A 16,744-nucleotide genomic window follows, 5' to 3' on the forward strand; every position below is an offset into this window, starting at 1 on the left:
CATCCGCACACATGCGCAATGCCAAGCGTCGGCTGGAGTGGTGTAAAGCTCGCCGCCATTGGACTCTGAATCACGCTTTACCATCTGGCAGTCGATGGACGAATTTGGGTTTGGCGGATGCCAAGAGAACACTACCTCCCTGAATGCATAGTGCCAACTGTAAAGTTTGGTGGAGGAGGAATAATGGTCTGGGGCTCTTTTTTATGGTTTGGGCTAGGCTCGTTAGTTAAGGTGAAGGGAAATAAGCTACAGCATACAATGACATTCTAGACGGTTCTCTGCTTCCAACTTTGTGGCAACAGTTTGGGGAAGACCTTTTCCTGTTTCAGCATGACAATGCCTTGTGCACAAAGCGAGGTCCATACAGAAATGTTTTGTCAAGATCGGTGTGGAAGAACTTCACTGGCCTGCACAGAGCCCTGACCTCAACCCCCCCGAACACCTTTGGGATGAATTGGAACGCCAACTGTGAGCTAGGCCTAATCAGCCAACATCAGTGACCAACCTCACTAATGCTCTTGTCGCTGAATGGAAGCAAGTCTCCACAGCAATGTTCCAACATCTAGTGGAAAACCTTCCCAGAAGAGTGGAGACTGTTATAGCAGCCACGGGGGGGGGCTCAATATTAATGCCCACGGGGGGGCTCAATATTAATGCCCATGATTTTGGAATGAGATGTTTTTGACGAGCAGGTGTTCACTTACTTTTTGTCATGTAGTGTCTAAATATTTGTGGTCATGTAGGCTATTATACTGAACAAAAATATAAACGCAACATGCAACAATTTCAAAGAATTTACTGAGTTACAGTTCATATAAGAAATCCATCAATTGAAATATATTCATTAGGCCCTAATCTATGGATTTCACATGATTGGGCAGGGGTTGCAGCCATGGGTGGACGTGGGAGGGCATAGCCCACACACTTGGGAGCCATGTCCAGCCAATCAGAATGAGTTTTCCCCCACAAAAGGGCTTTATTACAGGCAGAAATACCAAGACTTTACGTGTTGCGTTTATATTTTTTGTTCAGTATACATCATTACCTTATCTCCTGACATAGTAAAACACTTCAAGATGGAGGGGAGAGTCCTGGAATTCTTTTAACTTTTGGCTCGATGCCTTGGGCTCACTGCTCTTGGCAGATCTTTACTTATCTTACCAGGACTGCAGTCTCTCGAGCCAACTTCGCTTATCAGTTCTAGTTACATGGTGCATTTAGACCACATCCACTGTGCCACTCACGCAGTACACTATTTAGGATGAAAATAAAGTGGCATTACATTTTGATCTATCTACAGATAAATAATTGCCAGTAGCTGGTTTAAATGTAAATGCTTTCAAGAGTCAACAGTGTTTCCCCTATATTCATTTCGCAGCCATGCACCGCTTAAGACCCCAGGAAGACCCGAGCCGCCCACAAGCGTCTCTTTGTTTGTGCCCACAAGCTTGAGTAGCCCCCTACAGCAGCTAAGAATTACAGCCTGCTGATCACAATCAACAAGCCTCCCTTCCTGGAGGATGAAAAGAGCTGTTCAGCCCCTCTAACTTAGCTATAAATGTGACACTATAGCCAGCAAGCTACCAACCCTCCACAATGTTCTTTTTACAGTGGCTGCGGTTCCGGATTTTCTGGAACCCACATTTTTTTTACTAAACATTTCTACATATGTGCAGGATCATCTGCACACTTCCCCCTCCAAGTTTCAGCTGCTGCTCAGTGTTCACTCACTCTGTGACACCGCTGCTGCTTGTACATGAAGAACTACACTACCGGTCAAAAGTTTTAGAACACCTACTCATTCAAGGGTTTTTCTTTATTTTTACTATTTTCTACATTGTAGAATAATAGTGAATACATCAAAACTATGAAATAACATATATGGAATCATGTAGTAACCAAAAATGTGTTAAACAAATCAAAATATATGTTATATTTGAGATTCTTCAAATAGCCACCCTTTGCCATGATGACAGCTTTGCTCACTCGTTGAAGATTTTTTCTTTAACGAGTCAGATGCAAAGGATTTACTTCAGACACCCAACAAGGCCCTCATCCCCATTATTCGCAGGAGAAAGAGACAGAGATATTGGGGACGTAGGTCTGGGTGCCTTGTAAGGATCCGATGGCGAGTAGGTAATCTGCCTTTGCCATTGGTCCTATTAGCCAACATGCAATTATTGGATAATAAAATAGACGAACTACGAGCACATATATCCTACAAACGGGACATTAAAAACGGTAATATTTTATGTTTTACCGAGTCATGGTTGAACGCCGACATGAATAACATACAGCGTGCAGGTTTTACGCTTTTTCGGCAGGATAGAACAGCAGTCTCTGGTAAGACAAGTGGTGGGGGTCTGTGTATATTTGTAAACAACAGCTGGTGCACGAAATCTAAGGAAGTCTCGAGGTTTTGCTCACCTGAGGGAGAGTATCTCATGATAAGCGGTGGACCACACTATTTATATTCTTCGTAACTGTCTATTTACCACCACAAACCGATGCTGACACTAGGACCGCACTCAATGAACTGTATACGGCCATAAGCAAACAGGAAAACGCTCATCCAGAGGTGCCACTCCTAGTGGCTGGGGACTTTAATGCAGGGAAACTTAAATCAGTTTAACCTCATTTCTACCAGAATGTTAAATGTGCACCAGAGGGAAAAAACTCTAGACCACCTTTACTCCACACACAGAGACACGTACAAAGCTTTCCCTCGCCCTCCATTTGGTGGCAAATCTGACCATATCCTCCTGATTCCTGCTTACAAGAAAAAAACTAAAGCAGGAAGCACAAGTGACTCGGTCAATAAAAAAGTGGTCAGATGAAGCAGATGCTAAGTTACAGGACTGTTTTTCTAGCACAGACTAGAATATGTTCCAGGATTCTTCCGATGGCATTGAGGAGTACAGCACATCAGTCACTGGCTTAATCAATAAGTGGATCGATAACGTCGTCCCCACAGTGAATGTACGTACATACACCAACCAGAAGCCATGGATTACAGGCAACATCCGCACTGAGCTAAAGGGTAGAGTTGCCGCTTCAAAGGAGCGGGACTCTAACACGGAAGCTTATAAGAAATCCCGCTATGCCCTCTGACGAACCAGGCAAAGCGTCAATACAGGACTAAGAATGAATCATACTACACCAGCGCCAATGCTCGTCGGATGTGGCAGGGCTTAAAAACTATTACAGACTACAAAGGGAAGCTCAGCCGCGAGCTGCCCAGTGACACGAGCCTACCAGACAAGCTAAATTACTTCAATGCTCGCTTCAAGGACTATAACGCTGAAACATGCATGAGAGCATCAGCTGTTCCGGACAACTGTGTGATCACGCTCTCCGTAGCCGATGTGAGTAAGGCCGCTGGGCCAGATGGATTACCAGGACGTGTACTCCGAGCATGCGCTGACCAACTGGCAATTGTCTTCACTGACATTTTTCACCAGGCCCTGACTGAGTCTCTAATACCAACATGTTTCAAGCAGACCACGATAGTCCCTGTGCCCATGAACACTAAGGTAACCTGCCTAAATGACTACCGACCCGAAGCACTCACGTCTGTAGCCATGAAGTATTTTGAAAGGCTGGACAGAAGCTCACATCAACACCATTATCCCAGAAACCCTAGACCCACTCCAATTTGCATACCGCCCCAACAGATTCACAGATGATGCAATCTCTATTGCACTCCACACTGCCCTTTCACACCTGGACAAAATGAACACCAAAGTAAGAATTCTATTAATTGACTACAACTCGGTGTTCAAGACCATAGTGCCCTCAAAGCTCATCACTAAGCTCAGGACCCTAGGACTAAACACCTCCTTCTGCAACTGACCCTGGACTTCCTGACGGGCCGCCCCCAGGTGGTAAGGGTAAGTAACAACATATCCGCCACGCTGATCCTCAACCCGGGGGCCCCTCAGGGGTGCTTGCTCAGTCCCCTTCTGTACTCCCTGTTCACTCATGACTGCATGGTCAGGCATGACTCCAACACTATCATTAAGTTTTCAGATGATACAACAGTGGTAGGCCTGATCACCGACAATGATGAGACAGCCTATAGGGAGGAAGTCAGAGACCTTGTGGTGTGGTGCCAGGACAACAACATCTCTCTCAGCGTGATCAAGACAAAGGAGATGATTATGGACTACAGGAAAAAGGGGACCGAGCACACCCCCATTCTCATCGACGGGGCTGAAGTGGAGCAGGTTGAGAGCTCCTTGGTGTCCACAGCAACAACAAAGTATCATGATCCAAACACACCAAGACAGTCGTGAAGAGGGCACGACAAAGCCTATTCCCTCTCAGGAGACGATTTGGCATTGGTCCTCAGATCCTCAAAAGATTCTACAGCTGCACCATCGAGAGCACTGGTTGCATCACTACCTGGTATGGCAACTGCTTGGCCTCCAACCGCAAGGCACTACAGAGGGTAGGTAGTGTGTACGGCCCAGTACATCACTGGGGCCAAGTTTCCTGCCATCCAGGACCTCTATACCAGGCGGTGTCAGAGGAAGGCCCTAAAAATGGTCAAAGACTACAGCCACCCTAGTCATATACTGTTTTCTCTACTAGATCCAAAATACTTCTTAACAGCTTCTACCCCCAAGCCATAAGACTCCTGAACAGCTAATAAATTGGCTACCCAGACTATTTGCATTGACCCCCTCCCTCCCGCACGCTGCTTCTACTCTCTGTTTATTATCTATGCATAGTCACTTTAACTCTACATGTACATATTACCTCAATTACCTCGACTAACCGGTGCTCCTGCACATCGACTTTGTACCGGTAGCCCCTGTATATAGCCTCACTATTGTTATTTTACTGCTGCTCTTTAATTATTTGTTACTTTTATTTTTTACTTATCTATTGTTTACGTAACACTTATTTTTCTTAAAGCTGCATTGTTGGTTAAGGGCTTGTAAGTAAGCATTTCACTGTTGTATCCTAGCGCATGTAACAACACATTTTTTTTATTTGATTTGATATAGTTACAATAGAAGTGCCCATCCAAAAAGGCTCAAGGTCATTGGCCACAGATAAAATTACGGCAAATCACGTTGTATGTACAGTAGCTTTGATTGGACTGATCATGTCAACATCATATTTTCAAAATCTTAGCTAAGAGTCATCATCATGAATCAAGTCGACAATCATTTTTAATGCTTGTCCTATGAAGAGAAATAATGAAGAGAAATTACAGATAAAACGTAGTTGTGTTCATCGGCCATTGGACATAAACATTCCACAACAAGTTGGAAATCACAAATTCAACAATGAGTGGTTTGGTGGAAGGAATTAGTGACAGAGGCTAACTGCAAGCATTGCAATGCAATCACTAGCCTGCTATTCAGTAGAGTGGCTGTATGGTCCCAAATCTGCGATTAAGGGGCTCTTTTCCAGGTTTTAAATGATAAGCATTCAACATTGGTCATGGTGTCAATGAAGCATGAGTGGTGCCGCACTCAAAGCAACTGTTAACTCGGAACTGTGAAAACTTGACTTCAGTGAGTTCAAGACAACTGGGAAGTCGGGACTAAACGAGCTCCGACTGGGAAAATACGTTTTGAACGGTCATCCAACTCCGAATTGTAAATCTGGCATCTTTCAAGAGCTACGACCTGAAGACCAATGATGTCAACATGATTCAACCTTGTTTTTTTCCCAAGTTCCCAGTTGTTTTGCCCACGAAGAACCGTCGCGCCACCTTCCTGTTCAAATGAGCACAGCATAATAAGGTGAGTCCAAAAATGCATTGTATGCTGCTACATAAATTCTGTAATATGCCAGGGAGATATGTATGCTGTAGCTAGGAAATTAATACTAAGTGTATGTTGTGTAATAAGATGTTAGTAGCCCATGTGCCTCACCCTAATAATTTTGTCTATTTACCCCACTTACTTTCACCTACTGTTCTGACTTAGTGGTGCACAGGTAGCCTATAACCTGTTTTAGAGAAATGTAATCATTGAATATTGTAAAAGCTTTCATTGTCTGCTTACTATGTAAAATTATGTAAAATCGTTCATTGTCTGCTTTATTTATCCTACGGTTCTGACTTGGTGTACAGGGAGAACACTGTAAGAATGGCCCATGTTCTGAATTTTGCCGCTGTACATTTCAAAAGTGTTAAACAAATAGTTATATTGACTACGTCCATCCTAGCTCGCTCATTAATGTCTTAATCTAAATGACGGATTGCCTCTTATCTGCTTGTCGTCCCCTTATGCCGTAGTTTGTACATCTCAATTGTCATTAGAAACCACATTTGTTTAAGCAAGTCAGCCATATCAGCTATGTTTGCTTAAAAGGCAGTAAATGAGGCTAAATTAACTATTTCGCTGCCAGACAAGGCTCCGCTGATAGCCAGGTGTAGCAGTGGTAAGGTGTTGGGACTGCTGTTGGGACTCTGCTGTTGGGACAGCTTTATGTAGGCCCTAACAGTTGGTGGACACCGTTTGTCACCGTTATAGTGCAATTAATGTATTGCTTAGTGTTGTGCTGTGGCTTTGCTGGCATGCATCCCACTTGTTTTGTTTTTTGCCCAAACTCAAATATGGACACTCTTACTGACAGTTGTGGCTGCTTTGTGTGATGTATTGTTGTCTCGACCTTCTTGCCTTTTGTGCTGTTGTCTGTGCCTATTAATGTTTGTACCATGTTTTGTGCTGCTACCATGTTGTGTTGCTACCATGCTGTGTTGTCATGTGTTGCTGCCTTGCTATGTTGTTGTCTTAGGTCTCTCTTCATGTAGTGTTGTGTTGTCTCTCTTGTCGTGATGGACACTCTTTCTAAAATTATCTGCCCAAATTGTTGCAACCCTTATTACTAGCCTGTTCAACCCCTCTTTCGTATCGTCTGAGCTCCCCAAAGATCGGAAACCAGCCGCGGTCATTCCCCTCTTCAAAGGGGAGACACTCTAGACCCAAACTGTTATAGACCTATATCCATCCTGCCCTGCCTTTCTAAAATCTTCGAAAGCCAAGTTAAAAAACAGATTGCTGACCATTTTGAATCCCACCGTACCTACTCCACTATGCAAACTGGTTTCCGATCTGGTCATGGGTGCACCTCAGCCACGCTCAAGGTCCTAAACGATATCATAACCGCCATCGATAAAAGACAGTACTATGCAGCCGTCTTCATCGACCTGGCCAAGGCTTTCGACTCTGTCAATCACCGCATTCTTATCGGCAGACTCAATAGCCTTGGTTTCTCAAATGACTGCCTCACCTGGTTCACCAACTACTTCTCAGAGTTCAGTGTGTCAAATCGGAGGGCCTGTTGTCCGGACCTCTGGCAGTCTCTATGGAGGTGCCACAGGGTTAAATTCTCGGGCCGACTCTTTTCTCTGTATATATCAATGATGTCACTCTTGCTGCTGGAGATTCTCTGATCCACCTCTACGCAGACGACACCATTCAGTATACATCTGGCCCTTCTTTGGACACTGTGTTAACAAACCTCCAAATGAGCTTGAATGCCATACAACACTCCTTCCGTGGCCTCCAACTGCTTTTAAATGCTAGTAAAACTAAATGCATGCTCTTCAACAGATTGCTGCCCGCACCCAACTACAAATACCTAGGTGCCTGGTTAGACTGTAAACTCTCCTTCCAGATTCACATTAAGCATCTCCAATCCAAAATGAAATATAGAATCGGCTTCCTATTTCGCAACAGGAGACAAAACGCGTCTCCTTCCTGAGCGGTATGACGGCTACGTGGTCCCATGGTGTTTATATTTGCGTACTGTTGTTGGTACAGATGAACGTGGTACCTTCAGGCGTTTGGAAATTGCTCCCAAGGATGAGCCAGAATTGTGGAGGTCTACAATTTTTTTTCTGAGGGCTTGGCTGATTTCTTTTGATTTTCCCATGATGTCAAGCAAAGAGGCACAGGTACACCTCTAATTGACTCAAATTATGTCAATTAGCCTATCAGAAGCTTATAAAGCCATGACATCATTTTCTGGAATTTTCCAAGCTGTTTAAAGGCATGGTCAATTTAGTGTATGTAAACTTCTGACCCACTGGAATTGTGATACAGTGAATTATAAGTGAAATAATCTGTCTGTAAACAATTGTTGGAAAAATTACTTGTGTCATGCACACAATAGGTTTCTTAACCGACTGGCCAAAACTATAGTTTGTTAACAAGACATTTGTGGAGTGGTTGAAAAACAAGTTTTAATGATCCAACCTAAGTGTATGTAAACTTCCGACTCCCTCTCTAACTTTAAGCATCAGCTGTCAGAGCAGTTTACCGATCACTGTACACAGCCAATCTGTAAATAGCACACCCAACTACCTCATCCCCATATTGATTTGTATCTTCTTGCTCTTTTGTACCCCAGTATCTCCACTTGCACATCATCATCTGCACATCTATCACTCCAGTGTTCATGCTAAATTGTAATTATTTCGCCTTTATGGCCTATTTATTGCCTTACCTCCCTACTCTTCTACATTTGCACACACTGTACAATGATTTTTCTATTGTGTTATTGACGGTACGTTTGTTTATGTGTAACTCTGTGTTGTTGTATGTGTCGAACTGCTTTGCTTTATCTTGGCCAGATCGCATTTTTAAAAGAGAACTTGTTCTCAACTGCCCTACCTGGTTAAATAAAGGTGAATTAAAAATATATTAAAAAGTGATGTGTTTCTTTTTTTTTATCCCAGCAGCCGTCCCTGCTGGGGGCCTTTTGGTAGGCTGTCATTGTAAATAAGAATTGGTTTTTAACTGACTTTCCTTGTTAAATAAAGGTTCAATTAAAATAAAAAGAATAGCTGGACAAATGCTAGAAACATTTCTAGTAGTCCTACTGCTTTCACCGATCTTGTCTTTTCGGGAACAGATAAAGGGGAGAATACAAGGAGAGGAAGCCAATGTAGACTATTGAGATGCATCCCCTGAGAGTAATAGGAGAAAGGTGGTGGAGGTGCTGCTACTGGCTAGCCCTCCTGCTGCTGTAAAAAGGTGTTAGGAATGGATGAGAAAGACAGGTTACTCCTCTCTGACCTTCTCCTCCAATGGGTTTTGAGAAAGGAGGCAAGGAGAGAGGACATGAGTATGCAATGAAGGAGTTTGTATCCCTTTCCGCACATGTATTGAACTGTTTCATCCAACAGTAGGTTCAACAGAGGATCAAAACCCTTCAGGACACCACTGGCTGTGAACGATTGTCAGTGAATACAATTACTGTTTGGAATTGAGGTGCATTGACTTTCAAAACATGAATGACCAGTCCTAGGTCAAAATAGCTGCGACAATTACCTTCTCATCCTCCCTGAAATTTCACTGGTATGTCAATATATTTTGAAAGGTCAAATATAGTTCTTACCTTTATGCTGCAGAGGAAATAACTTATGAATTGACAATGTGTCATGTGTGGATTGGAAACATGCTAGCTCTGGTCCAGGGTGTTATGTGTGGCTTGGAAACATGCTAGCTCTGGTCCAGGGTGTTATGTGTGGCTTGGAAACATGCTAGCTCTGGTCCAGGGTGTTATGTGTGGCTTGGAAACATGCTAGCTCTGGTCCAGGGTGTTATGTGTGGATTGGAAACATGCTAGCTCTGGTCCAGGGTGTTATGTGTGGATTGGAAACATGCTAGCTCTGGTCCAGGGTGTTATGTGTGGATTGGAAACATGCTAGCTCTGGTCCAGGGTGTTATGTGTGGATTGGAAACATGCTAGCTCTGGTCCAGGGTGTTATGTGTGGATTGAAACATGCTAGCTCTGGTCCAGGGTGTTATGTGTGGCTTGGAAACATGCTAGCTCTGGTCCAGGGTGTTATGTGTGGCTTGAAACATGCTAGCTCTGGTCCAGGGTGTTATGTGTGGATTGGAAACATGCTAGCTCTGGTCCAGGGTGTTATGTGTGGATTGGAAACATGCTAGCTCTGGTCCAGGGTGTTATGTGTGGATTGGAAACATGCTAGCTCTGGTCCAGGGTGTTATGTGTGGATTGGAAACATGCTAGCTCTGGTCCAGGGTGTTATGTGTGGATTGGAAACATGCTAGCTCTGGTCCAGGGTGTTATGTGTGGCTTGGAAACATGCTAGCTCTGGTCCAGGGTGTTATGTGTGGATTGGAAACATGCTAGCTCTGGTCCAGGGTGTTATGTGTGGCTTGGAAACATGCTAGCTCTGGTCCAGGGTGTTATGTGTGGCTTGAGCCTCGACTTCAACGGCCTGCATATTTCGATTAATATAACTGATATCAAATCAAACGACTATCATCAATTTAACGTATGCGTATTAATTTAATTTGCTTGTGATAGCCGTCGCTACTATGCTCCTATTTAGCCGTAATCATCACATTTCTGACCACCTTTTGCTTGGCGATACTCCTCATTGTTGATTAGGAATGCACGGGTGTCTTATAAACCTCTGTGGCCAGTTGCAGGTGGTACTCCAAAAAACGGAATATTCTGAAAAATATTTAATCTACTTTTTTCACCACAGGAGGAGGTTCCTCGCCACTTTAGCTGCTGAAGATCTGACGTTTGGCATCTTTGCAGGAACTAGTCATTTGTAACACCTCGATCACACCGACAGTGTTATTGCGCAAAATGGTAGAGTCTCATCGGGATATGTATGCAACATAAATTCAACATTCACCTTCCGCTACCATTTCTGTCAAGCCGTCAACGCATACATTCAATTTATCCAACGTATGCACCACAAAGAACGTGATTTTCATATCTTTCTGAATATGTCCTCCTTATTGGAGTTCCACCTGCAACTGGACACAGAGGTTTATAAGACACTGGCCCCTTCCAAATCGAGAACAAAGAAAATATCACCAAGTAAAGCTTAGTCGAAAATATCTTTACTGCTAATAAACAGCATATTAGATATGCAGCTGTGATTCGAGATTACATGGCTACCCTCCATAGAGGATTTTTTTCTAATTATGTTTACTGACTGGCTTTAATATACTTTCGTTACTCGCAAACATAAGTGTTGCAGGAGTGCTGACAAACTTATTTAAGTATGCGCAAGTTGTCATTTGTCCAAAATACAAAATAAACTACTTTCGAGCACTCTGGTTGTCGTCAGACTAGCTCTTGTCCATGCGCACACAGCTCGTAATGCAGATCCGACGCATGCCCACGCACACAGCTCGTAATGCAGATCCGACGCATGCCCATGGGCCTGCTCGCACATTGCGTCGAATTGTCAGAACTTGAACATATTTTACTTTGGTGAGTAAAGATAGAGGGCATTGAAGCAGACTCAAGCCACATGTAGCCATGGAGCAGAGCTAGGTGTCTCTATCTAGTCGGAATGATAAGTAAAGACTACAAAAATATTTAAAAGTTGAACCCTTTACAAAATGTATGGAAATTAGCTAAATTATTTTTGTTTATTCATTCAAACAAGACGAACAAAACACAAACTCCCGGCCATTTTCACTGTTCCGTAAATTCAGTGACAGTTTGACCTGATTAGTCCTCCAACCTGACGTTTTTTGTGTGTAGTTGAGACCATAACAATAGAATATTCTATTAATAATAAAGAGGTGTTTTTTCCGTAGTCTAAATATGTTTCATAGAAAAAAACAGACCCGATATTTATTCATTTCCCTCTGTGCAGAAATCTCTCATGTTCGGGAAAGAGCAGGGGTCACACGCAGGGGCTACAAAAATACATGTCAATTGATCATTCTCTATTTAACACATAAAGCTGCGATTTATAAAGGAGCCAATGTTATAATTCAATGTTATTACATGGGTCTTTACAAACCCCTTTCACCCACAACAAATAGTTTGGTATGCCTGCTGTCTGGTTGGCACATAGGCCACAGTTATATTTAGCTTGTGTTTTGCAAACTGACCTGACCTATTTTCCCCATTGGTAGCCAACAGAGAACCAGAGAAAGGTCGCACCAGAGAAAGTAAGACGAGGGGAGGACCGTGGCTGTTGTGACATGGCCTGCAGAAATCCAGAGCTGGTGCCGTATACTGTAAGAGCAACACCTTCTCCTGTGTTATGCCCCGATAACGATAGTTCCAACGAGGAGGCTGAGATAAATGTGATGATACCTGACACAGTTCTTCACATAGAGACAGAATCTTTCTTTGTGAACCGTCAACAGCTGGCTCTTCAGAGCACCTATTTCCGTGCACTTTTCTATGGCGGTGGCAGAGAGAGTGGCAAGCGCCACGTTGAGATCAAAGGTGTGGGTGCGGACCAGTTTCGTGTCCTGATGGAATACACCCAGACATCCAAGCTATCTCTCAGCAGAGAAAATGTCCTGAGGATCCTAGAGACAGCAGACTTCCTCCAGCTGGAGAGACCCAGGCTCCTATGCTGCAAGTTCCTGGAGAGAGAGCTGCATCTAAGCAACTGCTTGGGCATGATGTCCTACGCTTGGCAGCTGGGATGCCGGGAGCTCTACACAGCAGCACGTGAGGTGGCTCTAACCCACCTACCTGCTATCGCCACAGAGGAGGACTTCATGTATCTGTCTAAGGAGAGTGTGGCGGACCTTCTTGCCAGTGATAAACTATTTGTACCCAGGGAGGATCAAGCCTTGGAGATGACCTTACGCTGGGCAACCTTTGACCCCAGTCGGGAGGAGGACTTCATGGAGTTGGTGGAGCTGGTGCGACTAGAGAGCCTGTCTCTGCCCTACATCACTGATTTGCTTACCAGGCTCAAAGGGTCTGACCCACAAGCCAAACTCATCTGTAAACTGAATGAAAATTTTCCTACTAGCTGGTCTATGGGCAGGTCCATACCTCGGGCCAGCGAGACACTGTACATACTCGGAGGGCCCCATGACCAGGACAAACAGTCTCTCTACCAGTTTTACCCCCACAGTGGGAGATGGCAGTCCCATGCACCACTTCAGAGGAAGAATCTCACACAGTACTCTGTGGCAGCAGTAGGTAATGATTTGACAATTTGACACCCTTTCTTATTCTGAATAAATTAAGTCAGCTAAAGTGATCCATGAACTTACTATCAGTATGCTATCGGGAGTTTGTATACTTGAATAAGCCATAGGAGTCATAATTCAAGTAATTCATGCCAGGCTCTTGTTTCTTCCTCTCCCAGGAGAAAACATTGTAGTCACAGGAGGAAACTTCCGTGATGAGATCTTTTGGTACAGCGTGGACTGGGTGCGGATATTCCAGTGTGGGAACAAGCGCTGGGTGGATGGCCCTCCGCTGCAGAAGTCCAGGCACAGCCACTGCTCTGTGGGCCTGGGGCAGGAGCTGTACGTCCTGGGGGGCACCATGGACGAGGGGCCTGTGGCCCACGTGGAGAAGCTGCCGCTGGGAGCACAGGTCTGGGAGGATGTCAGCCCCATGGTGCGGGCTGTGGATAGGGCTGCCACCGTTGCTCGCGATTTGTGTATCTATGTCGCCTGTGGACTGGATGAGAATGGGGAGGTGTACAGTGGCATTCAGAGATACCTGGTGAAGGAGGACCAATGGGACGTGGTCACCTACTCCCCTCTGCCCAGGTAAGTGAAATCAGAGCTTGCACTAGTTCTGCTAGGTTGAAAGTGATGGAACTAGCTAGGTTGCATCAACAGACTTTTGTCTGGGGCAGGTTCCTTATAAAAATAGATTTATGTCCCATAGGTATGACCTTCTTGCAACAGTGCTCAACGGGGCCCTCTATCTCCTGGGAGGTCAGGCATTGCGGCTAGATGTGGAGACAGACGAATGGACAGTTCTAGAAGAAGAATGTCTGGACAGAAAGTTCTTTGGTGGCTGCACCACAGTCAATGGGCAGATCTACCTGCTGAGCGAGCGAAAGATGAACAAAGCATTCCCCAACATGGTACTGATGGATCCTTACATCGACACCTGCATGGAAATAGACAATGCCATACCCTGTCCTGTGCCTCTCCGTGGCTGTGTTACCATGCGCTTGGTCACATGACACTGGTGAGTTGCCAGTAATCATTTAGCAGTTCACATCCTTCTCACCAACTCCCTCTCCCCAATATAAGAGATATTCTATTGAAATGGTCAGACACTTATCAGCTATTGATTTAGCTTTTGAATGGAAAGGTATAAACACATTCATCAATAGTTTGATAAAGGTTATTTATTGATTTTGTTGAACTGGCCAGAGTGAACAAACGTATGTGTGCATTCAGAACAAGATGTGTGTTATTGCCATTTGTATCGTTGCACTAATAGAACTTGTAATAAAATAAACATCCAATAATCATGATGGAAGGCCCATTGCAGTCAAAAATGTGATTTCCCCGTGTTTTATATATGCAGTACATTTCCACACTATGAGGTTGTGAACATTTGAACATGCTGATAATGCCCTTCATCCCACCAAAATAGTCAAACATTTCAGGCGGTCTTTTCAAACAGCTCTTAAAAGGGAATTATCATAATTTTCACAATTTCACAGTTAATAGAACAAGAGTTCCAAACCTCTCTGCCAATAACAGCTAGTTTTCAGTTTTCCCCTTCCCACTCAGACCACTCCCAGACAGTTCTAGCTAAATTCTTGATTGAGAAATTGCTCTTTGCTAAGAAGATATTTTTGTATGTGTTTGAGCATAACAACTGTGAACTTTAATACCTTCAAAACAAAGCAACTGTTTTGGTTATGCAGAGGTTGTTGATTCTGCTCTTCACAAGGCCTCACTGTCAGCCCTAGCTATGGAAACAACATGTCCCTAGTATAACATAAGGGTGTAACACTGGTGTTACAGTACAATAGCAGCATTAAGAGTGTGAGGCACACCTAGACCCTGGTAACAACATAGTCAGTCTCAAAGAAGTGTGTTCCTACCCTGGTCCCAGATCGGTATGTGCTTTAGTCATCCCATATGATTATCACTGTCATTGCATGACAAGCTCATACAGATCTCTTATTCCAGTGTGAGATAGCGATGTCTCTGGGCAAAAGAGTAATTCCAAACCCCCATCTTTTCACAGCACAGTAGTATCATGTCTTTAGTGCTTGAACATTTTATCAATCTAATGACATCACATTTTTGCAAAAGCTCCTGTAAACAATATGAGTAGTAAAATTGTATTGATTGAGACATTCCAGTTATAGATTCAGACAAAATCTAAAACATTGTCATATTTTCTAACAAGTGCTTGTGACAGAAAGTATTAAAGTTTAGTAGCACAGAGTAAAACAACCTGTTGGTGAAACATGCTGCAAACTCCTCTCTGTTGTCACAGGGATATTCATATAAAACAATTCTAGAAAAACATGATTTTTTCCCACAAGGTTCTTCTTATAAAATGTTAAATGCCTGGTCATGACGCTGCTCCATAAGGCAGAGTTTCCTGCCCCCGCCCCAACGAATAGGCATGTTCTCATTTTCTTCACTAGAGGGCGATATCACAATTCTAACAAGGAATATGGCCAGTATGACAAATTGATGACAAAAATGAGAATGCTTGGGAAGTTTGTATAAATTGTCAGCTAAAACCACAAAGCTACAGTAACTGCACATTTCATTCTAGAGGCTGTCAATGTTGCCTGAGATATCCTTAATTTTAATAAAAAGCTAATTGTTTAAATGTATACATTTTTCTAAATTCTACCATCATACTTGTGTTATTAATGTCAGTTGTTAGTATAATGAACAAAAAGGCCATAGATTACTAGGTTGTTTCTTTTGATCTAAAAGTAAAACCAGTGTTCTTGTTGTTTGGCCAGACCATTATTTTGACAGTGCAGTAAACAGTAATGTACTTCAATTGCAGTGAAGTATTATCTGAAACTGTAAATTAAATAACAAATGGACTGCATTGACAATATATAAGCCATTTATAGTGCATTCGGGAAGTAGTCAGACCCCTTGATCACATTTTGTTACATTACAGCCTTATCCTAAAATAGATTTTTTAAAATTCCCTCAATCTACACGCAATACCCCATAATGAAAAAAAAGGGTTTTTAGACATTTTAGCAAATGTATTAAAAATAAATAAAACTGATCACATTTACTTAACTATTCAGCCCCTTTACCCAGTACTTTGTGGAAGCACATTTGGCAGCGATTACAGACTCAAGTCTTCTTGGGTATGACGTACAAGCTTGGCACACCTGTATTTGGGAAGTTTCTTCCATTCTTCTCTGCAGATCCTCTCAAGCCCTTAGGTTGGATGGGGAGTGTCACTGCACACATCCAGAGATGTTTGATCGAGTTCAAGTCCGGGCTCTGAATGGGCCACTCAAGGACATTCAGAGACTTGTCCCGAAGCCAATCCTGCGCTGTCTTGGCTGTGTGACTGAGTTTCATAGTAAAGGGTCTGAATACTTAAGGTATTTCTGTTTTTGCAAACATTTCTAAAAAACGGTTTTCACTTTGTCATTACGGGGTTGTGTGTAGATTGATGAGGATTTTTATGTATTTATTCCATTTTAGAATAAGGCTGTAACAAAATGTGGAAAAAGGGAAGGGGTCTGAATACTTTCCGAATTCATTGTATATTAATTATATATTACCAGCATATACTGTGGATGGAGAGGAAAACGCTTTGGGCAGTCTGCTGTTCATATTTCCATGATTGGTTAGGTTGTTCAGGACACAGTTGTTGGTAAGAAAAGCCAGTTTGGAATTAAGAGTGCCCTTTCTCAGTTCCCAGCTAGTCTCTCTGCCTACTCCTCAGGCTCGCTTTCCTCATCGGTAATCATATATACACATACATATATATACATACACACACACAGTGGGGCAAAAAAGTATTTAGTCAGCCACCAATTGTGCAA

The 16,744-nt window shown here is 43.3% G+C and overlaps 1 protein-coding gene across 1 annotated transcript; it reads left to right on the top strand.

Moving 5' to 3' along the window:
* Nucleotides 1–11,865: 11,865 nt before the first annotated feature.
* LOC115108881 (kelch-like protein 23) lies at nucleotides 11,866–15,044 on the top strand. The gene is made up of 3 exons (XM_029633442.2): nucleotides 11,866–12,921; nucleotides 13,091–13,502; nucleotides 13,624–15,044. The coding sequence occupies exons 1-3, from the start codon at nucleotides 11,958–11,960 to the stop codon at nucleotides 13,925–13,927; spliced, it is 1,680 nt and encodes a 559-aa protein (XP_029489302.1). The 5' UTR covers nucleotides 11,866–11,957; the 3' UTR covers nucleotides 13,928–15,044.
* Nucleotides 15,045–16,744: the final 1,700 nt, after the last annotated feature.

Source organism: Oncorhynchus nerka, linkage group LG25 (assembly GCF_034236695.1).
Source record: "Oncorhynchus nerka isolate Pitt River linkage group LG25, Oner_Uvic_2.0, whole genome shotgun sequence".
Lineage (NCBI taxonomy): Eukaryota > Metazoa > Chordata > Actinopteri > Salmoniformes > Salmonidae > Oncorhynchus > Oncorhynchus nerka.

What these genes read in the sequence shown, in the direction of transcription:
- LOC115108881 (XM_029633442.2), top strand. Translation starts at nt 11,958, where the DNA reads ATGGCCTGCAGAAATCCAGAGCTGGTGCCGTATACTGTAAGAGCAACA. An exon ending in GTACTCTGTGGCAGCAGTAG is followed by an intron (nt 12,922 to 13,090) that starts GTAATGATTTGA and finishes TTCCTCTCCCAG; the next exon opens with GAGAAAACATTGTAGTCACA. An exon ending in ACCTACTCCCCTCTGCCCAG is followed by an intron (nt 13,503 to 13,623) that starts GTAAGTGAAATC and finishes TATGTCCCATAG; the next exon opens with GTATGACCTTCTTGCAACAG.